Source organism: Phocoena sinus, chromosome 2, assembly GCF_008692025.1.
Source record: "Phocoena sinus isolate mPhoSin1 chromosome 2, mPhoSin1.pri, whole genome shotgun sequence".
Lineage (NCBI taxonomy): Eukaryota > Metazoa > Chordata > Mammalia > Artiodactyla > Phocoenidae > Phocoena > Phocoena sinus.
The window spans coordinates 75,243,251-75,269,151 of NC_045764.1; the positions used below are offsets into that span (position 1 = coordinate 75,243,251).

Here is a 25,901-nt window from a genome sequence, read left to right on the forward strand (position 1 = left end):
GCTGTTCGCCCGGGACAATTTTACCAAACTCTAAGGATTTCTTCTGAGGTTAACTTCCCCAGTGAGACATTTGATATTTTTCCTCCTCTTTTTGCATCTATTTTATTATATAGCGCTATCATAATGATCAGTAAAGGAAACATAAAGAATATAAAAATGGCTCCTTGAGACTCGAGGGCGGCGGTCCTGAGCCGGGCGAGGAAGCGCCTGTAGCCTCTCAAGGGCCGCAGGGGTGTTTAACAGGTCGCCCGCCGGACAGAAACGCTTGACAGCCCCGCGGGCCAAGTCGCGGGCGCCTGCGCGCAGGCATTAGCTCCTCCCTCCCTTCCTCCCACCCCACGGCTGAGGGTGTGGTCGGGAGAAGGAGCCCTGAGGCTTTCCGAAGACGCCACGGCTCCGCCTCGGCTTCCGCCAGCTGCGGCGCCTGGAGAAGGTCGGGATGTTGTCACTTCCTCCGGAGCCGCTCTCTGCATCCGGGTCGGCTGTTGCCGCTGTGGCTGAGGGACTGGGCCCGGGTCTCACCGTGGGAGGGGAGCGGGCTCCGCTCGGCGCTACCTTCTGCGACCTGGCCGTCAGCCCTGCGTCGCCGGCCTGGAGGGGCGAAGAAGACGAGGAGGCCAAGGGTTCCTCCGGGGTCAGTGAGACTCGGGAAGGCTGGGCACGGCGGGTCTGAGCTGGGAACAGTCCTGGGGTGGACGGGGGGGACGTCCGAGGGGCACGTATCCCGGACCGCCCGACAAGGGAAGCCCAGAGCGGTATCCGCTGTAGGAGGCGCCGCGGAAACTGCCCGGAGGCGCTTCCCGGATCCCCGCCCCGCTTAGGCCCCCGCCCTTGGCCAGTCTTCTGATTGCTTTTTGCCACCCTTGCGTCCCCCCTTCTCCCACCCCTTTTCCGTTTGTAGGGGTGGTGCTCTCTTCTCTGCCCCTCTGCACATTCCCCGCTCTGGGGGCACGTTGGTCCCTTGTTTGTCACCAGCGTTGGTCCTGGTGCAGAACAAAGAAACTTGGACGTCTAATGTGCTCCACATTCTCCGGGAATATAGACACGGAAGCGGCATCCGTAATCAGGGCTTTAATGGACCTTGATAGGTGAAAAGCCCAATTCCTGCGTGGATTCAGACACTGCCTTTTACTTTCGTACCTGGCAAAAGTGGTTTGAGTTTTTTTGATGCCACTGGAGATCTACTAGAGCAACTTCTATTAAATCAGAAATGTATTGGGGTCTGTTACATTGCTTTGAAACCCCCTTGGTCTTCCCTGTTCTGGGCAGCTCTTTGAGACCACGGCTTTTGTCATCTAGGTAGTCGTAGCGCCTTGCATATAGTTAGTTTAATGAAGTGTGATTGTGTTTTGGTGGGGTTTTTTTTTTTTCGCCCTTTTAAAAAAAATCAGGCTATTTCTCCCAATGCTTACTTAATTTTTAAAATTAAACGTATTTTTTCTCTAAAATTATATAAGAATTTCTGCCATTTGTAAATGGGTGTTGTTTCCTCAAAATTATAACTGAAGTTACCGTGTCTAGTTACCCTACAGACTATTTTCTTATGATTTTGCATATCTTCTCCTTAGTTCTTATCATTTTACATTTTCTCCACACAATCTTTTTGATTTTTATGATCTCCTCTATTGCAGCCTAATATTGTTGGGTTTAGACGGGAAGTATGACAGGTCCACTTCTGCAAACATGGGGCTTGAACTAGATCATCATAAGTCCGTGCTATTGTAGTCTTTAGGCATTACAGGACCTTTGAAGCTAAGTGTAGCCATATCTGGCATTGCAGGCTTATTCTGTAGAAAGTTGCCAGTGAACTGGAGACGGTGTGCTGTATTAGAAACAGTCTAGGTCTAATCTGGAAACCAGAATGTAGTGTTATTTGCCTCATATATAAGATAAAATGGGGGTAATAACATCAGTGTTTTATACGGCACAAAGTTTTTGGGTGGAATGCATGAGATGATGGATGTACAAGTGGTTAGTAAAGGGGAAAAGCCCTCTTTGGGAAAGTAGTTCTCTTCCTTCTCCTGGTGTAATGCTCGTAGAAGGAGCAGTGGTGGAGAAAGGCATCTAAGAAAGGAAGTATATATATAGCCAGATCCGATAATTTAACCTTGGCTGATAGTGGATCAAAAGATGCCATGTGAAGTTTGCATCCTATAAAGCAGAGTGCTAGTATAATGTGATGATAATAATATTCCAAAGTTATAATTTTATGTTACATCCAGTATTTGTAACTCCACAGCAAAGTGTTACAGATCAGTTTTTTAGACTTTAATCTTCTTAAAGGTCTCAGAGCATTTCCAGTACGTTCTGCATACTGATAATATAATGTACCTTGTATAGTTGGCATAATTACCCTGTGCTTTATCGTCACAATTTTGAGAAACAGCACTATTGTAATTTCTCTTGAATTTTGTGTTAACATTTCTGATAGGGTGTCACATTTAATTGAGATATATAATTGACATGACTTTTTTTAGTTTCAGGTGTACAACATCATGATTCGATATTTGAATATATTGCAAAATGATCACCACAATATGTCTACTTAACATCCACACTTAGTTACAAATTTTTTTTCTTGTGATGAGGACTTTTAATATTTACTCTCTTAGCAGGTTGCATATATCTAATACAGTTTTATTAACTATAGTCACTATGCTGTACATTATATTTCCAGGACAGACTTATTTTATAGCTGGAAGTTTGTACCTTTTGACCCCCTTCATCCATTTCACCCACCTCCCACCCCACGACCTCTGGCAACCACCAGTATGTTCTCTGTATCTATGAGCTTGGTTTCGGGGGGTTTGGGTTTTTTTCTGTTTTTTGGTTTTTTTTTTTAAAGATTTTACACATAAGTGAGATCATATGGTGTTCATCTTTCTCTGTCTGACTTATGTTACTTAGCATAATGCCCTCAGGGTCCATACGTGTTGTTGCAAATGGCAGAGTTTTTTTTTAAATAGCTGAATAATATTCCTTTGTGTGCGTGTGTGTGTGTGTGTGTGTGTGTGTGTGTGTGTTTATTCATCGATGGACACTTAGGTTACTTGCATATGTTGGTTATTGTAAATAATGCTGCTGTGAATGTGAGGGTACAGATATCTTTTCCAGTTAACGTTTTCATTTTCTTCCGATAAATACTCAAAAGTGGAATTGATGGATCATATGGGAGTTCTGTTTTTAATTTTTTGAGGAACCTCCTTACTGTTTTGTGTAGTGGCTGCACCAGTTTACATTCCCATCAAGGATTCCCTTTTCTCCTCATCCTCGCTAACGTTTGTTATTTCTGGTCTTTTTGATAATAGCCGTCTTAAGGTGTGAGGCGATATGATATCTTCGTGTCATTTCATTTTTAAAAACCTGCATGACTCTGCTCTCAAGGAAACAATGACAAGCATATAGGATTTTTACAGGTGTTTTGGTGACCTTCCTAAACACGTAGGCTGGGCCTAAAGTATTTTCTTGTAGTGCTACCAGCATTGCCAGCTTCACAGGAAAAAGTGAACATAAATATTTAGAATGAAGCCCTTTCCTTTAAATGGGGATGTGAAAGCCTTGCCTAAGCATTTCCTTTTGCCAGATTGATTTCAGCATACATGTTGGTTATTAGCACCTATTCCAGCATCTAGGTTAAACTACATAATAGTAAAGTTGTCATGTAAAATTGTAAGTTATAATTCAGGCAGTTCTAAATATGATCTTAATATTTAATTTTTGCTTATATTGTTAGGCTGCATGGGGAAATCCCCGTTTTCATCTTGGTTGAATTTACCACCACACCTCACTGAGGTCAGCTACTGTTTTTGAATTTGTCTCTGTGACCTCCACTGCTAACTGGCATAAGTAATGATGTACCACCACTACCACACATTTGTTGAGAAATCAGGGTATTCCTCTTGCATTTGGTTATTTGAACAGTTGGCATCTTAAAGTATTACTTCCCCATTCTGATTTACCAAATCAATGAACAAAAAACGGGAAACAGCCACGATTAACTTGTGAATCAGCAGTATCCTGATTTCCTTCAGAGTAGTTGTGCTTATATTGCTCCTGTCTTGTTTCCTGTTCTTACAGCTGCTGTGCTTCTAAGAACAGTCCTCTCTGTCGTTTACCTAGTGTACTTTTCCCCTAAAATTTGTGATGAAATGGTTAAGAGTGAATCTGTATTACTCTCTCCTCCTAGGTTTCGTTTAACTAGCTTAATTAATTATGCCCAAACTAAATATCCATGTCCATATGCCGGGGTGTATTAACATCACATGACTCAATGATATTAAAGTAAAAGTTGAATGAATCAGCTAAATGAGCTAACAGACTCTGGCTGCCTGTGTCTAGAGAAGTATTTTCATGTGGTTGACTTGTTCAAGTGGTAAAGCAGCTAAAAGACATGGTTTATCTTTTAGAATTTCACAAGGTATGTATTTTCTCTTACAAACAAGGAATAATTTTACCAATGGAAATAGACACTGCTTGTATGTAGGTTGCCCCAAATATTTTCACTACTCTTTTTGAGGGGTAAAACTTAACAGGAAGACTATTTATGTAGTTTAATTAGGAAAAAAAACTTAACAGGTTGAGCAAAACAAATGGTTACTATTCAGTGTTAAACCTTACAATTAAATGTTTATTTTTAAATTTAACTAATGTTTAAAGACCCATTCTGTGCCGGACACTGTGCTAGATGCTGGGAGTATAGTGGTAGCAACTTCCAGTCACCGCTTATATTTTTGAAATATTAAATGTTTTTCTGAGTATGTGGGGTATTTGAAAAAAACACTCAGAACATCCTGTTATTTTTCCAACACCCAGTAAAAATGTGAAACGAAATAATGAAAGCTCTGATTATTAAATCTAGGAAAAAACATTAATTCACTTCATAGTGAGTATCAAAGATTTGAAAAAACACTGAGAAGTGTAATGAATTTAAAAGTTGAGGGACTTCCCTGGTGTCACAGTGGTTAAGAATCCGCCTGCCAGTGCAGGGGACATGGGTTCGGTCCCTGGTCTGGGAAGATCCCACATGCCGCGGAGTAACCAAGCCCGTGTGCCGCAAGTACTGAGCCTGCACCCTAGAGCCCGTGAGCCACAACTCCTGAAGGCCGTGCTCTGCAACAAGAAAAGGCACTGCAATGAGAAGCCTGCACACCTCAACGAAGAGTAGCCCCCGCTTGCTGCAACTGGAGAGAGCCAGTGCGCAGGAATGAAGACCCAATGCAGCCAAAAAAGAAAAAAAGTTATAGAAGTTGGAATAGACTGTCAGTTTTCAACCTTAAGTAATAGAATGCTGCACTCTCACTTGAACATGAATTCTAGAGTAATAAATATTAAGTATTTGGGTTTTATTGATCATAATTTGGGGGTCTTTTCTAATAATTCTGTGTTCTAAATAGAAAATTATTTGTTAAAGTAGGTATCCCTTTTTTGTTTGTTTTCCTCTCTACAGAGAGGAAGAGTTGCTGTCAGAGAACAGTCTATGAAGTGGTCCTTGAAGGTGTGTCAGATTACTTTATAGGTTATGTATCAGAAACAGAGAAACTGCTAAATAAGTCAAGATTATTATATTTTAAGTGTGTTTTCCATTCATTTCTCAAAATTGCCTGGCTCAGTTTTTCCCGGAGAATTAAAAATGCCTTACTTCTACTATGTATAAATTAACTGACTTTTCCCAGCAAACATGTTGGTGAAGAAAAGACAGCATTTGCTTTTTTCTATTTGCAAGACCTTTTGAGAATGTTTGAAATCTCTTGAGCATAAGTAAGAATTCAAACTGGGAAAAGAGCCTCCCAGTCTTGGCAGAGATATGAATGTAGTTTATTATGTGAAATCTAACACTTTAGAAAATTTCCAATGTAATTTTGTTCTTGTTGTTGTTCTGGAACATAATGGTTTTTTGGTACAACTTTGTGTATCTTTTGAATGTTGTAATGACACAGCAGATAAGGCAACCATAAAATATGACCACAAGTTATACATACATGGTTTTAAAGTTAAATAATTTAGAAGGATTTACCATGAATAGCATCTTCTCCCCCTCCCACCTTATTTCTCCTTCCACTGGTGTCAACCACTTTTAACTTTGTTTTAAAACTGCTAGTGATAACTAGTAATACTTTCTATCTCTTAAGACATCTATGTTTTACTTCTTTTTTAAAAGATAACTTTAGACATCTATTGTGGCACTTACTCTAATGTAAGTGAACTAAATATTCCGTTTATACCTCTTGCCCCCTAAAGTTGCCACGATTTTTGTTGCACTGTTAACCAGTTGATCTTAATGACTTCTTAACTAATATACTTAAACCTGTATTTCTTATTCCATCAACCATACCAAACTCTAGATCCTTCATTTTATAAACTAAGGATAGTAACACCCACATCCTTTCTTGGAAAAACTGAAACTAAGTTAAAACATGGAGTTGCGTGAAAAGAAACATTCACCAAATTCAGTGTCTGAAAACTCATGCTAAACTACATGAGAAAAGCTTGTTATAGATATGAAGCAAATCAGAACGTAGCATAATTCATTTACTGGACAGGTACTGAATAGCCTTCTTTAAGTGGCTCAGGAGTTATGTCATTGGAACTATAGAGAAGTAATATAAGAGACAGCATACCACTTGGACTCTGCTGAATCAAGCGAGTGTAAATGCTATTTACCTAGTGTTCAATTTCTAGAATTAACCTCTCTCCAAACGACAGAAAATTTAATTATGGGTGTAGAATAGAGCATATATTTATTTACTTTTATTATTTGTGCCCCCCATCCCGCAAATTGCTTTTACATAATTTACAGTACCTAATAAATTTTAAATCGTGTCCTGGGGCACACATGCATATATGCAAATGAAAGCAGGTCCTTCACTGCACAATACCCTTATTACAAACAGTAATTACTGGAATATATACACTCTGTTTCCTGTTCTAATTCTTGGGGGAAAAAAGTTGTAGTTGCAACCAACTAAATTTATTTCATGATCAGGATGGAAGTATGAACTAAGGTATAAGATTATTGCATCTTTTCAGCAGATAAAGTGAAAAATAAGCCTATAAATTTTTTTTTCGTTTTTTACAGGACCTTGGCTCTCTGGATTATCGGGAGCTTGTAGTTGACATTGAGTCCAGGCTGAGGATGGAAGGTGTTGAGCTTAAGGAAGAATGGCAAGATGAAGATTTTCCAATGTGAGCAATGCTTTTAAATGAAAACAAGTAAACAAAACTTCACAGTTTCTTTATTGAGATGTCACTTACTACAGGGGTCGCCAACCCCCAGGCCACGGACCACTACCGGTCTGTGGCCTGTTAGGAACCCGGCCACACAGCAGGAGGTGAGCGGAGGGCGAGTGAGTGAAGCTTCATCTGCCGCTTCAGTGCCGCTCCATCACTCGCATTCCCGCCTGAACCATCCCCCCACTGCCCCTCTGTCTGTGGAAGAATTGTCTTCCACGAAACCGGTCCCTGGTGCAGAAAAGGTTGGGGATTGCTGACTTACTAAATGAATATCAGGCTTCTTAAAGAAACCCAGTGTTGCAAAGTATTCATTTAATGCTGGTAATAGAGTCCGAGGGGTTTCTAGGGGAAGGTGGTCTTTAGAAGTCTATAGGAATTGGTAAGTTGTATGCTTTTATTTTGAGAAAAAGCTTGTTAAGTAAACAAGGAAGAGCTTTCTAGGTTATCTGGCGAGCTACCTTGACACATTTGCATTTGTGTTTACAATTGTATTGGCACCAGTTGGGTTAACAGAAAAAGAGCAAAGGCAGACTTTATATTTAAGTGATGCTTCCATGCCATCTTGGTCAGAAGACCATCCCAGTGCATAAGAAGGTTCCTTAGCAGTTGGAATATGGACAGCTGGTGAGAGTACTGAGTCATTGCATAGCATAGCATGATAATAGTAATAAAGAAATGCAGAGCTCAAAATATGTAATCATCATTACCATATTCCCATTGTGAGTGACAATTCAGCTTCATTATACATTGTGTCATGCATCGCATTAAATTCATGCATTTGAAATATATTTGTTCTGTAGATTAATGATTTTTTAATTTGTTTTGTAGTTGTATTTAAGAGCAGTTACATAAGGAATATATATCTACTTTTATGTGTTGCTTATGTAAATATGTAAGTCAATTCAGACAGTCTGAAAATTTTCTTTGACGGTGGTTTGTAAATTAGTAAACCTTAAGAAACATTGGTTTATTCAGTTTTCCACATAATTGTTTCTATAAGCTATTTTAATAGATCTTTGAACTTCAAAAAAAATTTTTTTTAATTTCTGGGTTAAAAATTGTGTCTGTGTGTTCTAGACCTTTACCGGAAGATGATAGTATTGAAGCAGATATATTAGCTGTAACTGGACCAGAGAGTCAGCCTGGTAAGAACTTGACACTTAGCGATAGACTAACTGTGCTATTTTTTGAACACATTTCTTTGTCAAGATAAAAAATATACTCAGTTTTTATTACATCATAGGGTGCCAGAGGGTAATTTGAATGTTTAGGAAAGCGTTTTTGGATTGCTTTGGAATACTTTTCAGAAACATACCTTTGGGTTTTAGAAATTTCAACCATAAAGGGGTGAGAGGAGATCGTTTTTAATAGTAAAAGGTGACTATGAGGTCTGCTGCTGTTATTTAAAAAGGCATATCCTTGCTGGGATGTGTCATCTTGCTGTGATACAGAAGCAATAGTGATCAAAATCCAAAGTTTGTAAATAAGTGCTTTGGAATTGTGTTTAATTAATGTTATTTTCTCAAGAATAAAGTGATTAAAGTTTTTCTCTTATTCAGTTTATACATCTAAGCATTTTTTCTAAATATATCTTTCACTTTTTTTTTTTTTTTTTTAACCCATTTCAGGCTCACTAGAAGTTAATGGCAATAAAGTGAGAAAGAAACTAATGGCTCCTGACATTAGCCTAACCCTGGATCCTAGTGATGGCTCTGTGTGGTCAGATGATTTGGGTGAAAGTGGGGAGATTGACTTAGATGACTTAGATACACCATCGGAGGACAGTAATGAATTTGAGTGGGAAGGTAAGTGTTTCATTATTTTTACCTGACTTTTATTAATGAATGTTCGTGTTTATATACATACATAGTAGCATTTTCATATTAGGATAATTGGAAAAACTTAAAACTTGATCATGAAACCAGCTAAGGGATTTTGTTGAAATGTTACACTTTCTAAAGTTCATATATTTGTTGCAAAGATATGAAATTCGGCTAAACACTGAATATGATGGCTTTCAAAACCGTTTATAGTAGATTACACATGTGGCTTTATTTTTTTCTTAATTGCCCAATGCTGTAAACTTATGTTTTTCCATGTAGCTCCCGATATTGCTTGATAATTATGGCATGTTCTTTTATTCAGTAGATAACTAAGAAGAAAAGCTTTGAAGAAACTTATGCTTTAGGGAATGTGCTAAAAGTAGTTAAGACTTTGCAGAGAGGGAGTTCTGAAGGGAGTGGGTTTTTTTTGAGGGTGTTTTTTTTTAAAAATAGGTTTGCCTGATAGTGCTGCACTTTGTAAACAACTACCTTGAATTAATGTGTTCTCCTAGCCTCCAGCCTTATATTCTTTATCATTAGTTATTTGGAATTGAAAGGAATTGGCATGTGTTTTGCTTTGCATGCTTTCTTTAATTAGATAATTGCTGTCTACAGTGTCTTTATAGTTGTTAATAATTTATATATGTTTAGTTCATCTTTAAAGTGATTTTTATTTCAAAGCAGTGTTTATCACTAGGTATGTTATCTGCAGTAAAGAGTAAGATCCTTAATGTGCTGTTATCTTCTGTTCCTTTTTTCTTCCCTGTTTCACTCGTTCAATATGCAATCCGGTAATAAGCAATATTTTATAAAGATACTGAAATAGTTTTCTGCCTATGTGTTTTGTCTCTTCTTTCTTTAATGCTGCTGTAGTCATTTCCTGGAAGGATATTTTCCGTTAACAGCTTTGTCTTGGAAACAAACAACTAACATACAGTAGGTTTCCCCTTCCCCCATCTTTTGGTAAGGACTATGATATTAAAATTTCGAAAATCATTGCTTCATTAAAAATCAGCTAAAGTGCAATCTTAAAATGTAAATTATACCTAATCATTGGTGCTTGTGCTTTGACTAATGTCAATTTAAAATAGACTTTTGCATGTACACTTCAGAATATTATCAGTAATTTTCTGCTTTATAAGACTGATCAAATGAGAAATAATCATTGACTCGTTAACCACTTTCTATCTGGTATTATAATGTTTGGGGAATAATTTATGTGCTCAACAACAAAAAACATTGGCTCCCAGAGAGTTGCTTTAAGTAACCTATAGTGGTAACTGTCTGTCAAGGACAGTGTTGTAAATAGAATCTGGAAAGGCATTGTAGGGCCAGTGTACTAAGATTTTGATGGCTGTGTGAATTATCGTTTCTGAATTTGTGGATGTACGTTGTACTGCAATTAGGTCCTTTCTGAATTAAGCGATTCAAAAAAAGTTAAAGAACCATGATTTCCAAAAAACAAAATGGCCTTATATCAAGAATAAGCCTTTTCCTCTATTACAGAAGAAATATTTAAAATTCCACACACAGGGAACTTTGCTCAGTATTATGTAACAACCTAAATGGGAAAAGAATCACTTTGCTGTACACCTGAAACTATCGCAACATTGTTAATCAACTATACTTCAATATAAAATAAAAAGTTAAAAAATAAATAAAATTCCACAGAAGGTATAATAAAAAAATTCTCTGAACAATCTAATTCGATAGTAAAGTGGTTAACATGTAATTTGATTTTTATTTTATAAATAACAATCTGTGATTCAAAAACCTTTTATTTTGACAGATGATCTTCCAAAACCCAAGACTACTGAAGTTATTAGGAAAGGCTCAATTACTGAATATACAGCAGCAGAGGAAAAAGAAGATGGACGACGCTGGCGTATGTTCAGAATTGGAGAACAGGACCACAGGGTTGATATGAAAGCAATTGAACCCTATAAAAAAGTTATTAGCCATGGAGGTAACGGTTACCAAAGTTTTTTTAGATTTTTTAATACAATATCAGAAATCTGAATGCTTAAGAGAATCTCTCCTTTGAGGTATTACATAATTTTGAAAGCATAATAAACATCATGTTCTTTTAGAAATGTAACAGGTTTGAAGTAAAAGGCTAAAGCCAACATTTAAAAATTGTTAACATGTGCATACAGTAAGTTCAAAAGGTGTAAGAGTGTACGGTGAAAACTGTCTCCTTCCACCCTTATCCCTAGACACCCCTAAACTGGGACTTTCTCCCTTTTTTCTCCATTTATAATTTATATACAGTGAACTACTCTAATCCTTTTTTTGTAGCATTTGTATATTCCTTTTTTTTCCACCTTCATTGAGATAAAACTGACAAAGTGTGTAAGTTTGAGGTGTAAAATATGTTGATTTGATACGTTATATATTTTTTTTCTTTTAATTTTAATATTTATTTAGTTATTTGGCTACCTCAGGTCTTACTTGTGGCACGTGGGATCTTTTGTTGCAGCACGTGGGCTCTTTCGTTGCAACGTGGGCTTCTCTTTAGTTGTGGCCCTCGGGCTCAGTTGTGGCATGTGGGCTTTAGAGCGCGCAGGCTTAGTTGCCCCACGGCATGTGGGATCTTAATTCCCCAACCAGGGATCGAAAATGCGTCCCCTGCATTGGAAGGTGGATTCTCTTTTTTCTTTTTTTTTAAAAAAGTTGTATTTGTTATTTATTTTGTTTATTTTTGGCTGCGTTGGGTCTTAGTTGTGGCATGTGGGATCATTCGTTGCAGTGCGTGGGCTTCTCTCTAGCAGTGGCGTGCAGGTTTTCTCTTCTCTAGTTGTGGTGAGCAGGCTCCAGGGCGCCTGGGCTCTGTAGTTGTGGCGCGCAGGTTCCAGAGCACATGGGCTCTGTAGTTTGCGGCACGCAGACTCTCTAGTTGAGGCACGCGGATTGGCCTGCAGCATGTGGGATCCTAGTTCACTGACCAGGGATCAAACCCGAGTCCCCTGAATTGTAAGGCGGATTCTTTACCACTGGACCACCAGGGAAGTCCCTGGAAGGCGTATTCTTAACCAGTGGACCATCAGGAAAGTCCTTGATACATTATATACTGCGAGTGATTGCTACCATAGCATTTGCTAACACCTGTATCACATCACATAATTACCATTTCTTTTTTGTGTTGGGAACATTTAAGGTCTAGTCTACTCTTTTAGCAACTTTCAAGTACATAATTCAGTATTGTTAACTATAGTCACTATGTGGTACATTAATCCCCAGAAATTATTCATCTTCTAACTCGAAGTTTTTACTTTGATCAACATCTCCCCTTTAACCCCAGCCCCTGGTAACCACCATTTTAGTCTCGGTTTCTGTGAGTTCAGCTCTTTTAGATTTCAGATACAAGTGACATACAGTATTTGTCATTCTTCTGTCTGACTTACTTCACAAGAAATGCTCTAATCTTAAGTGTACAGTTCACTGAATTTTGATGAATGCCCATATAAAGTATATACACTTGAAATCTACACCCCCAGACAGACAGAACATTTTCATTGCCCCAGAAAATTCTCTGGTTCTCCCTCTCAATGAATACCCTCTCTCCAATAACCACTATTCTCATGCCTACCCCGTGATTAGTTTTGCTTGTTAAAGAATTTCATGTAACTGGAATCATAGTTTACACTCTGTCTACTTTCACTCAGCATAATGATTTTGACATTTATCCATGTTGTTGCATGTATCCATAGTTCATTCCTTGTTACTGCCGGTTTGCTTATCCATCACTATTTTGATGGCCTTGTGAGTTATTTTCCAGTTTGAGCTATTATGATTAAAACTGCTGTGAACACTTTTTTTTTTTTTGGCTTTGCCATTCGTTTTTGGCGGGGGGTCGGGGAGCTGTGTTGGGTTGCACACAGGTTTCTTTCGTTGCTGCGCGCAGGCTTTCTCTAGTTGCAGCGAGTGGGGGCTACTCTTCGTTAACAGTGCACAGGCTTTTCGCTGTGGTGGCTTCTCTTGTTGTGGAGCACGGGCTCTTGGCACGGGGGCTTCAGTAGTTGCGGCTCGCGGGCTCTAGAGCGCAGGCTCAGTAGTTGTGGCGCACGGGCTTAGTTGCTCTGCAGCATGTGGGATCTTCCAGGACCAGGGATCAAACCTGTGTCCCCTGCATTGGCAGATGGATTCTTAACCACTGCACCACCAGGGAAGTCCCCTGTGAACGTTGTTATACTCTTTTGCGCTTATAAATACAACCTGGCCCTTTAAAATATGAATCTTAATTTGCCTAAAAACCCTGAACAAATCATTTAGCTTTACCACAAAGTAGACAGTTAGTTCATTCCACATTTTTTTTTTTGGAACACCCACTTTGCATATTTATGGAATATATAAAAATAAGGCTTTGTTCCTTAAGAAATTTACAAGTCAAATAGGAAAAGCTATGAAGTGCGGTTATAACATCTATCAGTCTGACTGTCTTGTATGTAGAAGTTTACATAGTCACTGAGTAAATAGCACCAGAATGTTAGTGGTAGTCAAAATACAACTCTATAGAGCATGTCATTCTACCTGAAATCCTCCTAATTCAGGACAGGGGGCCACATAGGTCAAGCAGATTGGTTTTTTCACATAGTCGTTTCTGCTTAATTTACTCTCTGCCAAATGCATTCTGTTTATTTCTGTAGTCTTCATTCATCTGAAAGCAGATCTCTTGAATATTTGCAGTTACATTATTCTGCCTAATTTAGTCTTACTCAGTGAAGAAAACAGGATAATATGGATCACGAAGTCCACAGACATGTATTAATTCATCTAGTTCATTGGAAGCAAGTTGTGAGACCTGCCTCATTGTTTAAACCTAATATTTTTGAGAAATAGCACTTTATTTTTTTAGGAGAACATAATTAGGGCCATTTTATCCTATTGAGTTACCACAAGGTGTTTTGTGACTAAGGGATTAAGAAAGGTAGTGAATATTCTAATGTACTTGAAATGTTCCTTTTTAGTGCATGTTTGTAAACAATAGGAATGAAAATTAAAGCAGAAGTATTTGTTGCTGGTTACAGCTTAATATCTATATGAGAATTAAAACATTTATATTTTAGAGATTGTAATTAAAACATATATTTTAGTGCTCTTTTTCTTCACTTAGACTTAGGTCAGACATAATCTTTTCTTTTTAATACCCTAAAAGCTACAAAATGCTAGACATCATCGAATGTAAAACTATTTTTTAAAGAGCAACTACTTTAAGCAGAAGTTGCATAAGAATGTTTTATTGCAGATGTTGTATCTGGTTGGATTATTATCTATCTACTTGCTAAAATAAGGCAGCTTTCTGAGTATGCTAATTTAAGTGGGTTTCTGGTTTTTATGCCCACTCTTTCCTCTTTAAATTTTATTGTTCTCTTTTTGAGAAGAGAGGATTTAAAGAGCTCTGTAAGACTATACAGGGTCAGAACAAAAAAAACCATACTTTTTGATTCAGAAATGTGTGGAACATGCACCACTATAATTTATCAACCATAAATGATATCCCCTGAAACATCTTCAGAGTATAATCATGCTGGTGTCTTTTTCAGGATATTATGGGGATGGATTAAATGCCATTGTTGTGTTTGCTGTCTGTTTTATGCCTGAAAGTGGTCAACCTAACTATAGATACCTGATGGACAATCTCTTCAAGTAAGTAGATCATCACAAAAATGTTTGGACAGAATTGAGTACATTAGATCTCCAGTTTAAGGAAGAGAACTTTATTTAGCTGGGTAGAAATTATTGCCTTGGCCAAAAAGTTCATTCGGGTTTTTCCGTAAGATGTTACAGAAAAACCTGAGGGAACTTTTTGGCCAACTCAATATAAATAATCCTAGTTCTAATTCCTTACGTCTGTCCCTTGGCATTATAAAAACTATCCATTTTCCAACTCAACAGAAGAATTGTCATTTTAAAACTGGAAGAGATATTACAGATTATGTGTTCCAACTTCATTTTACACTTGAGGACACATTAAGTGCTTTATTGGGGAAAATTTCAAACATATACAAAGGCAGAGAAAAGTATATTAAATCTTTGTGTAACAACAATCACCCAGTTCCACAATTATCAGTTTATACTTTATTCCCACAAATACCTCCCCATGGCATAATTTTGAAGCAAATCCCAGACATCATATCATTTATAAACATTTTAAGATGTATTTCTAAAAGAAAAGAACTTTTTTTCTTTAAATAACCATAGTACCAACTAATGCTGTTTTAAATTTTTGCTCTCACTGAAGGGGAGGGAAGGGAATTGTGTTATTTGGATAACCTGGTTTGGTTCTGCATAGCAATGTTTCTAAGACTTTATTTTTACAGGTATGTTATTGGCACTTTGGAGCTGTTAGTAGCAGAAAACTACATGATCGTTTATTTAAATGGTGCAACAACTCGAAGAAAAATGCCCAGTCTGGGATGGCTCAGGAAATGCTATCAACAAATTGATAGAAGGTATTGTAAATGCAAGTGGAAAGCTAGTCTGAATAATGTTTATTATGTCCTTATTAGATTAAATTTTATTTCTGTTGCCACTTGAAGTCACCATGTATTTCTTCAGAAATTACATTTATTAATTTCATAACAAGTTTCTATTTTCAAACTTATAAAATAGCTCTTTATTTCTCGTTTGTACCACATCAAACATTTTCCTATAATTTACATTTTGGGAAAGGATAGAGAATTTAGTACATTTCCTATTTTATTACATTCTGGATTTTGCCTCATTTATAGTGCTTAGTATATTTTGTTAGTTAAGATGCTTATTTAGCTGTAATCTTTCTTTGGAATGAGTTCTAGAAATGTACTCTTGGGAGTTAGTCATCCATGCTAATGAAAGGAATTTTGATCCTCTATTTGGTTTGATTTGACCACAGCTAATTCAAACTAGGTTTAATCAACTCAGATCCAGTAACAGGTTTCTCTTCATACCTGAACATGACATTGGCTGGTTCTTGTGATTTTTTTTTTTTTTTAATACTTAGTCATCACTGTAAGTGTGAAATATGATGATAAAAACAGCAGTTTTTATTTCATCATTTTAAGTTGTCCAGGATAATCCTTTTTTTTAATTAATTTATTTTTTTTTGTGGTACGCGGGCCTCTCACTGTTGCCGCCTCTCCCGTTGCGGAGCACAGGCTCTGGACGCGCAGGCTCAGCGGCCATGGCTCACGGGCCCAGCCGCTCTGCGGCATGTGGGATTTTCCCGGACCAGGGCATGAACCCGTGTCCCCTGCATCAGCAGGCGGACTCTCAACCACTGCGCCACCTGGGAAGCCCTAGAATAATGCTTTTAACTTTTAATCAAAATTTTAGACTCCATAAGAATACATTAGATCTGATTCATGTTGCCTGTTCCTGTGGTGATCTCTCCTCTCACCTTTCTGCCTGCCCAGTGCCTTTCATGGTGTTGAAGAAATTAATAACAGTTTCCCCTCCATCCTGAAAAATGAAAAGAGCTTACTTTTATATTCAGTATTGGCTTCTACCCCTGGTTGACAGTCTTGAAGACAAGTGAATGTATATTAGGAGACATTTAATAACAGGCTACACTGTGAACATAAATTTAGGCAAATGAAGTAGAGTTCATTTTGTGGCAGTGGGAAGGACCATTGGAATTCAGGAGTGCATTTTCTTTTGTTTGTTATCTTTTGTTGTCTTTAGGAATATCATATCCAAATGACAGCTCTTGAATGAGGATTTTTTCAATTTTTTGTATAGATTTGCACATACTTACTGATATCCTAGCTTTTCTTCTAGCATTAGAATTTGTAGAACTTATAAGTTTTTCTTTTTCTTTTAAACTCCAGGTTACGGAAAAACCTAAAGTCTCTCATTATTGTACATCCCTCTTGGTTTATCAGAACACTTCTGGCTGTTACAAGACCATTTATTAGGTAATTTTCTGAGAACCATTGACTCTTAAAGAAACCCCCACAGACTCCTTGTATGAATTTCTTGTCCGTTCTGTTGGTCAGAAATATTAAGGTAATTATCTTTATTTCTTTCCATAGCTCAAAATTCAGCCAAAAAATTAGATACGTCTTTAATTTGGCAGAACTAGCGGAACTTGTCCCCATGGAATATGTTGGAATACCAGAATGCATAAAACAGTATGTTTTGTTTCATTTCTTTAATTGTATTGGATCTTTATATTTTGATGTGCAAGAGGTAAATATTTCAGTACCCATTCTTTCTCCCTTCATATATTATAATTATTTTATAACTGCTCTTGTTTATATAACAAAAGGGGGAAGAAGACACTTTCCAACACTTTCCCCATAAGTCACCATTTTCTTTAGGCTATCAGTTGAGTAGGAGGAATTGTTTCTGGTTTGGTTCATTTATATTTTTAAAGATAGTTACAGTCTTAAGAGATGGTCTCTTGATTGGTTAGTACTAAGGAACATTCTCCAGACTTGAACATGCTGGTCTCCAAATTTGAGTAAGCTTGTCACGGCATCAAATAATATTATTAGGGAAGTAAAATATTTATATCTGTCTAATCTTAATACTTTCCAGTGGCTGGAGTTTGTTCTGTTTACCAAATTCACTTATCTAACTTCTAAAAGGAATTGGTAGAAGACTGTTAACATAAATACTTGAGTATCATAGTGCTATAATATAGAAAAATGTTTCTTTGTTCTATTAATGTGATGTTTTAGTCTGTTGAATGTGTCAAAACCACATTTCTTAAGTCAGTTCTGACTTCCTGTGCAGTATGTTAAATATTTTTGGGTTTGCCTGCAAACTTTTGAGTTTATTTTTAGTGCCTTTTTTTGAGTTTTTGTTCATCTTCATAACATGTATGTTTACTAAAATAACTCTTCCCTACCAAGGTATGAAGAAGAAAAGTTTAAAAAGAAACAGAAAAGGTATATGCACACCTTGACTGGGTTGCATCTAGACTAGTCCATTTGCATTGCACAGACTAACTCTTCCTTATTGGTTGGTTAGCTCGTAGACAAAGATAATAGCATTTGTAAATATAAATATACCCCAGGATTCAAATGTAGAGTGAATCCAAAGTTCCTGATGCTGAGTATGGCTTGGATTCACTCTGTTTTAACACCATAATAATGCCAGTTACAAAATAAAGACCACACCTCCTCCTCCCTGCTTTTGGTATAAATACTGACAGTAAATTCCTAAGAATACTATTTGGAAAACCAATTATTTATAATACCTTATCAGTTTCACCATACTTTAAATCTCTAACTTGCGCTTTTGAAATATTTGTGCACTTTTTTAATGTATCAGTTTTTCCCCCTGGGGTTGATGATTATATTTGCAATGCACATGTTCTTTGGCTAACCAACATTGATTTTCTTGTATGCTTAAATGGCCTGCTAACTAGTCAAATTCTACATGTGATAAAATACCTAAAAGTTCAATGTACCATTTAATAGTTAAACACTCTGCTTTCCATCTTTAATTTAATTTTGAATACTTCTGCTTTGAGCATAACAAACTGTCATCTGTTAATATCTTTACATAGAAGATGAAAGGCAAGTGTATAAAATAGTTACCATTTTATATAGTAATTTAGAAAATTACAGGATTTAGATCTAACTTGTTAATGGATTTTTAAAATATTAACAACTAAATTAGCAAAACAGATTGATACAGTCTCATAAGAGTTGAGGTGAGAGATCTGTATGTAGTTATCATTTGGACCATTGTAAGGAACTGGAGCTGGAATATTCTTAACTTCGAACACATTTTGGCTCTGTTGATGAGCAAGAATTCAGTTGACCATGTGATAGAGTCATAGCTTTACATTTCTATGTGACACTTTACAGCTAAACATTTTAAGATAGAGATAAGGACAGTGATTTTAAATCTTGCTAATTTCTCGTTCCTCTCAAGACATTGGTGTGAATTTGCCAGACGAGGCTGAAGTTTAAAATGTAGTCTATAATTGTAGGGTATTTTGAAGCCGGCTGCTTCATGGATTTCAAAATGAATTGCCTTTGTTGATGAAATCTGCTATGTTGTGCCTTTTTACAAAATTCTTAGTTAAGTAACTTAGGCATCAGAAAAAAAGTAGAATTGTACTTTTTATTTAAATGTATTGTTTGAAACCTACCAATATTATTTTATCTTGATTTTTAAAAAATTTTCGTTTCATTTAATCTTAAATAGAATCATTACATATATCTTTTAGGCACTTCTGAGTTTTTGTACAGAGTTTCTTTAGCCTTGAAAAATAATAAATCCTTGTCAGCTTGAAAAGGGTAACACTCAAGTTTTAAAAATAGAAGGGCATGTTTTTAAAACCAAGTTGACAGAAACTGCATGGGGGAGCTTATTACCCAAGGTGAAATTTCTATGAGTACTGGTGATAAGGATTCAAAACTGAGTGTGCTGAAATATAGCAGTTTTAAATGTTTTAGATGTTTGTTTCAAATAACTCAGTGCAAGTGTAGCCAGGTAGATGTTGATTGTTAAAATATTTGAACAGAGTTTAAAAATAAAGTGATTATGAAATTAGTTCATACCGATATTTCACATGTTGAAAAGATTGATGTGTTTTGCATGCCTTATCAAGAATATGTACCTTTCAGATTTTTGTTACCAATATAAAAAATATTTTAAAATGTTGTTAATCTGGCTTTACCACAGGCCAAGGCTTTTAGGTCTGACTCACTAATGTTCAGGTGATTGTAGTAATGGAAACAAGTGTGAAAAGTATCTTCATATATCATACCAAGTTGTTTTAAACTCTCCTCCATCTGATTCAAACTACTACAAATATAAATATACAAATATAATAGTAAGAGATTGTTGTACATTATCTGTGAAGGGTTGTCTATAATTTTTGTGTGGTAATTACATAATTCTTCTAATCCCCACTTGCCTAAATTTTGATGTGATCTCTATGCATCCCACTCCTGATCCAGTCATATTTTTAATCTACATCTAGATACTTCTGATTATTAAATTCTGTGGCTTCTTACTATCAAGATAAATAAAAAGTATTCACATTCTAAGTGTACCAGTAAATTTTGGAGAATAATTATGGCATCCATAAATATGTACTTTTACCACTGAACTTAAAAGTTGATCAGTTGATGGCATTAGTGGCATTTAAATATTTCAGTTAACAACATCATTTTTGAGGGAATTATTTTTCCTGCCACTCAGATCACTTAGCTCCCTGCCTCAGCCATGCTACAGTTCAACATTTTAATATGCCTGTTGTGATTTGAACTTTTAATAAAGTTTATATGCGTTTGTATATAAAGTATCATACAATCTTTAAAAAAAAACAGTAATCACATTCTTGCCAGTGTCCTCTTACCTTTAAAAATTATCTTTCCTGGTTGGGAAAATGTTTGGTAACCCTTTTACTATGTCTGCTTCTTTGCAAAGCTTTGTTTATAACAGAATAATAATCTATGGTAAAATCAGCCATTATTTTTAGAAAGAGAATTGTTCATTTGCTGATATCTTATTATCTATATTGTTTTTCATTAAATAGAGTTGATCAAGAGCTTAATGGAAAACAAGATGAGCCGAAAAGTGAACAGTAAGTTTGGCATCTAGTCCAAACACTGAAGAATGTGCTGATGAAGCAGTGCTTTTTTGCATTTATAATGCATTTATTGGTCCTGATTTTTATGTAACCTGTTACAAAACTGACTTGACTTTTTCTTAATGGACTTTTGTATAAGGGACTGTTCACTGCTGTACTGGTTTGCAGATCTCTTGAATTTAGCTCTTTACTAGCTAATTATATTGTAATCATTTTATATTTTATATTGCTAAATAGCAGAGAACCACACTTTATATAAAGCAGTTTTTGCATTTGTTTATTAAATGATGCATTTTCTTCAGTAAAATATTTATATGCCTAAATGGAAAAGGAAAGAGATAATATATATTTTTATGTTTTTGAGCAGTATTTTTTAATGTATATCTTTCTTATGGAAGAATATGCAGGTAAATAAGACCATGATTTTGTAAAGTGCATGTTAAAATATTTGTTTTTGTAAATGGTTAAATACACTTCCTGGGTCACTTAGAAAATATGCTCATAAGGTGAGGGACAGTTAAACTGGTTCTCATGAATACCCAAAGGTCATATACATAATCTAAGTAGATTAGTACCATTCTGAGTTTTTTTCTCACTTAACATTTATTTCTTAATTCAGACACAAATACAAGTGTATTGCACACTTTTTTTTTAAACATAAAGACAAGTCAAAAAGCCATTTTTAGAATTAGAGAATTTAAGAGGTTAAGAATTGGGGCTTGTATATATGTATATATCAGACATTTTATCTTCTGGCCAAAAGCCAGAACTTCATAAAAATTGTAGGTTTGTTCACTAATGTGAAATAAGCTGTGTGTCCAGGGTATCACTCTCCTGAATTTGTGTGAGTGCAGTGTAATATTCAGAGAATGTGATGAGTTATTCACTGTCACTACTTTTCTTTAGAAAATAGGGGCTGCTTTTTTAACTACTTTCAATGTGGGCACTTTACCAAAATACTTTCATATCAGGTGTTTGACCCAGTCAGATAAGGTGTGTTTTCCCATTTTCTGTTGAATTACGTTGACAGTACTGTAAATTAAGTTACTTTGTAAGTCTGAGAGCATCATCATATTATGGTGTTTTGCGTTTGGTGTCAGCATATGAACTCCTTGTTTAATTTGGTAAGTACCTTGACTCTGCGTTGAAATTGTATTTATGCCCCAGATAGAACTTAATTACCCACAAAATCACTCAAAAACAACAGGTTGGTCTAATACTGTGTCATATACTTGTGTGGCTTATACATTTGGTAACCTTAGTACCTGCCTGATTTAAGGGTCACACCACACTCCAGCCCTTCTTATAAGGTAATTTACAACAGAGTACTAAAATTGAAGTGCAGGAGCTAAACCTCTAGGATTTATTCTATCCTAGACTGGCTTTTATCATTGCTGTTTTTAGTGTAAAGTTTTCTATTACAAAAGAGAATTTCCTTTACTTTTTGTCCTCCTCAGTCATACACTTGACACAGTAACCCAAGTCCAATTATGGCAGATGCTGGAGGATTCCCAGGATGAGACTTTCTTTAGCAGCCTCCTGACTTCACTTGGATCCAGCTGCTGTAGGCAGATCCTGAACTAATGTCATTATAGTCAATAAAGCTAAAACCATTATTGCTTGCTCAGATCTTAGAAATACTGTGTGTTCAAAAAGCAAATTAACAGTAACAGTTTAGGCATTCCTTCTGAATTTACGAATAAAAGATCATATTGAATTTAATTGTGATTAGAGTCTATATTTGTAGAGTGCTTTAAGTGACCTTTCATCAGTAAAAGTAGTCTTTCATCTATAAATTTGTGTCTCAGTCAAACCTGGCTGAGCTTTTTAAATAGGTGGCTTTCCTCCACATTAAATACCCAGTTCTTCAGTTTCAACACGTTACTGTTTATTGACTTTCGCATTTCCAAGCATTGTCCCTGATTATAGATACAACTCGTTGCAAAAGTGGTGCATTTTCCTACATATTTTTTTAAAGTAGAGATAGCCTATATTCTATCAGAACATTAAAATTTAGAGGGAACAGTGATACCATTTGGGATATAACCAAAGGGATGTGCTGTGAATCACTAGATTTAAAAGAATACCTGTTCTAACCTATACCTTGATGAAATCTGGTATAGGGACATGCTCCGTAATGTTTCATAGCTGTGAGACTTAAGATCATAACAAGTAGGTCAGAGGAAAAGCATTTATTAAACTGGTTATTTGTAATTACTAGCTATGTGACATTTTCCCCATATTCAGTTTTAATTTTCCATTAGTGATTGAGGTGAAAGTACATATAATTGTGTTATTTTATCTTTCTGCTGGGATCATGGTTCTAACTTGTTTAATTTGATGCTTATGCCACTATTTTTTGTTGTGTTTAGGTTCTGAGTGCCTCTTTTTAGTCAAAAGTTTCTTTTATAAACTAATCTGATTGTGTTCTCCTTGGTCATATTCCTTATTAGCACCAAGGGAAGATACTTTATTGATCCCACAGTTTAAGCTTAATAGTCTTTAACTGGAGGTGGGGGGAGTGTAAAGAAATATGATTCCAAGTAGGGCCTAGCAGGACCTGGAAAGGAAGATAACAAAACAAGGAAGTAAGAGAAAGAAAACTATAAAGGGATAGTGAGTTAGCTAAGATTCCACTGAATGTGTCCTTGTTAAGGGGAGTGCTGTATATGGCAGCGGTTGGTACCATTTCTTGTATCAGTCAGGAAAACCTGCAGGCTACATACAGAATATGTGAATAAGACTGTGGAGTGAAGGGGGCAAAGGCTGGTAATACTTACCATGAAAATTCATATTTTCCTCTGCTTTGTCTCTTCATACAAAAGCAAGTTTAAACAGGGAGGGTCAGCAATTACAATGCTCAAATTAAAGTGTAGGGTTACGTTACTTTTGACATTCATAGCTGGTAAACATTTAATGTATTGTTCCAAAATGGACATCACTCTTTAGTAACTATACTGAATACTGAAATTTGCTGATTGACAGGTATATATAGGTTGCTAGACTTTCTTCAACTGCAATTCCAGAATTTAAAAAGGTAAGGAATCTGCTTTTTTGAGAGTCTTCTTTTAAATGACTGTGTTACTCTGGCTGTTTTTACGTGATTGCTCAGGGAATTTGAAAGTGTTTGAATTAAAGGAGAAGGGGCTTTTTATATTTCTTCAATTGATAGTTAAAAATTAGCATTAGGATATGTCCAGTTTCCTAATGAGATTGGTAAAGTTGTATATAAGGTGACAGTAGCTTCATCCTTTTCCCCATGTGATATGTGGAAAATTGCTAACATTGCTCCTACAGGAGGAGGAGGAAATAGACTGAAAATAGGTAGATATGGCTACCACATTGTGTTTTGTTTTCATGCCTATTTTTTCTCATCCTGTATAGCTATTTGAGAAGTGGATCACAAATGTCAGAAGGGTGGGATAGCTAGAGGAATTAATGTACTTAAAAGTTAGACCAACTATTCCATTAGAGTTTATCTTGTAGGAACAGGGATTGTGTAATTTGAGTTGCTGGGAGAAAGAGTTAAGGACTTAGACTTGCATGAGAAGGTCAGCTGGTAAGAGAAGTGGGAGATTCTCAATGTTCTAATAGTAAGGAAGAATTACCTGGAGAGTCTTTCATCCCCCTCTTCCCGTCCCAAGATTCAGAATGAATTAGAATCATATCAGTGGTGAGTCCCAGTAATGTGATCCTTTAAAATTCTCAATGGTAATTGAAAATAATGTGTTGACCAGCAAGGAGTGACACTAAAATTTGAACAGAACTGTTACTTTGTTGCAGCTATATATGATAGATCTACTTAATTTCTTATGTTTTGAGAACTACTTTTATGAAAAGTTTACATGAAGCACTTAATATAACACATCAAACACCAGAAGAAAATCAAAGTTTAATGCTTTCATGTTACTAAAGAATTATTATAATATCTGTCTCATTCTATTTTATAAGACATTCTACAAGAGGTTAAAACATTTGCATTTTGAAATTTTTGTGCTTTCTCACATTCAGTGTAGCTAAGGAGGAACTTGGAAAATAATGTTAATTAGCTACTCTACTGCACTTTTTGTATTTGAATTTTCTGAAGTTATGTCCCTTAAACAGTTTATTTACATAAACTAGCTAGTAAATATTTGTGGTGTTCAGGGCACTGACTTGCACAGCCCTTGGGGCACATGGAACACAATTCAGAGTTCGTTAGACACTAATGCACTTTGATATATGTTTCAAAGATTAATACATTTTTCTTACCATAAATTCACATGCTGTCATTTAGACACAGTTAATGTACTGTGATCATTTTATCACTGTTGACAGATAATGTTGCATAGCCTAGTGCTCTCCTTTTACAGTGAGAGAAATTCAGTTCTGAAGACTGTGTGTGCAAGATGTTGATGTGGTCCCTGTAAGAAATACTAAGGTTGGTCTTGATTTACTAAGAAGATGTAATATTTTCTTTTTCTCTGACTTGTTAGGAATACAATAACTTGTGTCCTGATTTGTTGCGCATCGTATTTTTGCAAGGTTAATGAATTTAAATAAATTAATTGGAAAGTTTTGGTTTTGACTCATTTGTCACATTTTTCTGCCTCCCATTTCACTACTGAGTTTTTACAAAGTTTATCTTGTAAGATTTTCAGATAGTTTTAAACCTTTTGTTTCTGTAGTTTGGGTGCTGCTTCCTATTCAAGGGGGTGAAGAGTTCACCCTGCTTCAATTTTAAACATTATCTTAACTATAAGCACACTTTGTATTTCATAGTTTAGAATTATTTTAGTTATGGGGAATCCACCAGTGAAATCAGTTCAATAAGTGGCTGAAAACATGGCATAAAAAAATAACCTGTTTACTCTATGGACCTGCGCAGAGGTTCAAGTTGGTTGCAGTTGTTTTGCATTTACTCCTTAATCACTGTTCAACTGCTTAACGGCAAACAGCTGTGCACATTACTGCTGCCTTTAATCCAGTTAGGATACCGTTTGGGATTACGTAAACGCAAATACAAACTGAAGTATTTGTCTTGCATTAAGCATAAATTTTAAATACAGATTCTCCCGAATTGAAATTCTGTGATTCACAAACTAAACGCTTGCAGAGTTAAATGAATTGCCGCCCTGGTTCGTTAAGAAATACTTGGCTATAAACTTCTCAGAATTTGGCTTCAATTCTGTATTACTGGGTCTTCAACAGTATTACGCTGAACACACTTGCGGCATAAAATGTGACTGCCTTACATTTTCTAATTGTGCGTCTAACAGTGGAGAAGAGTCTGTAAAATTGTAATTCTCTTATTAACGATTTACTGAACCTGG

The 25,901-nt window shown here is 36.2% G+C and overlaps 1 protein-coding gene across 9 annotated transcripts; it reads left to right on the plus strand.

Moving 5' to 3' along the window:
• The first annotated feature begins 338 nt into the window (after window positions 1-338).
• BNIP2 (BCL2 interacting protein 2) lies at window positions 339-25,156 on the plus strand. 9 transcript variants are annotated; one of them, XR_004348447.1, is made up of 14 exons: window positions 406-634; window positions 5,447-5,494; window positions 7,076-7,182; window positions 8,308-8,375; window positions 8,859-9,035; window positions 10,843-11,019; window positions 14,597-14,699; window positions 15,374-15,505; window positions 16,862-16,948; window positions 17,066-17,164; window positions 17,891-17,926; window positions 20,536-20,583; window positions 22,047-23,626; window positions 24,942-25,156. XR_004348447.1 is itself a non-coding variant. In XM_032622622.1 (14 exons), exons 1-13 carry the CDS (start codon window positions 440-442, stop codon window positions 23,582-23,584), a joined length of 1,287 nt encoding a protein of 428 aa, XP_032478513.1. In that variant the 5' UTR covers window positions 409-439; the 3' UTR covers window positions 23,585-23,626; window positions 24,942-25,156. The 9 variants fall into 9 exon arrangements, 8 of the variants coding, with proteins under 8 accessions (XP_032478516.1, XP_032478508.1, XP_032478513.1 ...); XM_032622622.1 differs by having other exon boundaries at window positions 409-634; window positions 23,575-23,626; XM_032622617.1 differs by having other exon boundaries at window positions 22,047-25,156.
• The last annotated feature ends 745 nt before the right edge of the window (window positions 25,157-25,901 follow it).

What these genes read in the sequence shown, in the direction of transcription:
- BNIP2 (XM_032622617.1), top strand. Translation starts at nt 440, where the DNA reads ATGTTGTCACTTCCTCCGGAGCCGCTCTCTGCATCCGGGTCGGCTGTT. An exon ending in CAAGATGAAGATTTTCCAAT is followed by an intron (nt 7,183 to 8,307) that starts GTGAGCAATGCT and finishes TGTGTGTTCTAG; the next exon opens with ACCTTTACCGGAAGATGATA. An exon ending in GATGAGCCGAAAAGTGAACA is followed by an intron (nt 20,584 to 22,046) that starts GTAAGTTTGGCA and finishes TGTCCTCCTCAG; the next exon opens with TCATACACTTGACACAGTAA.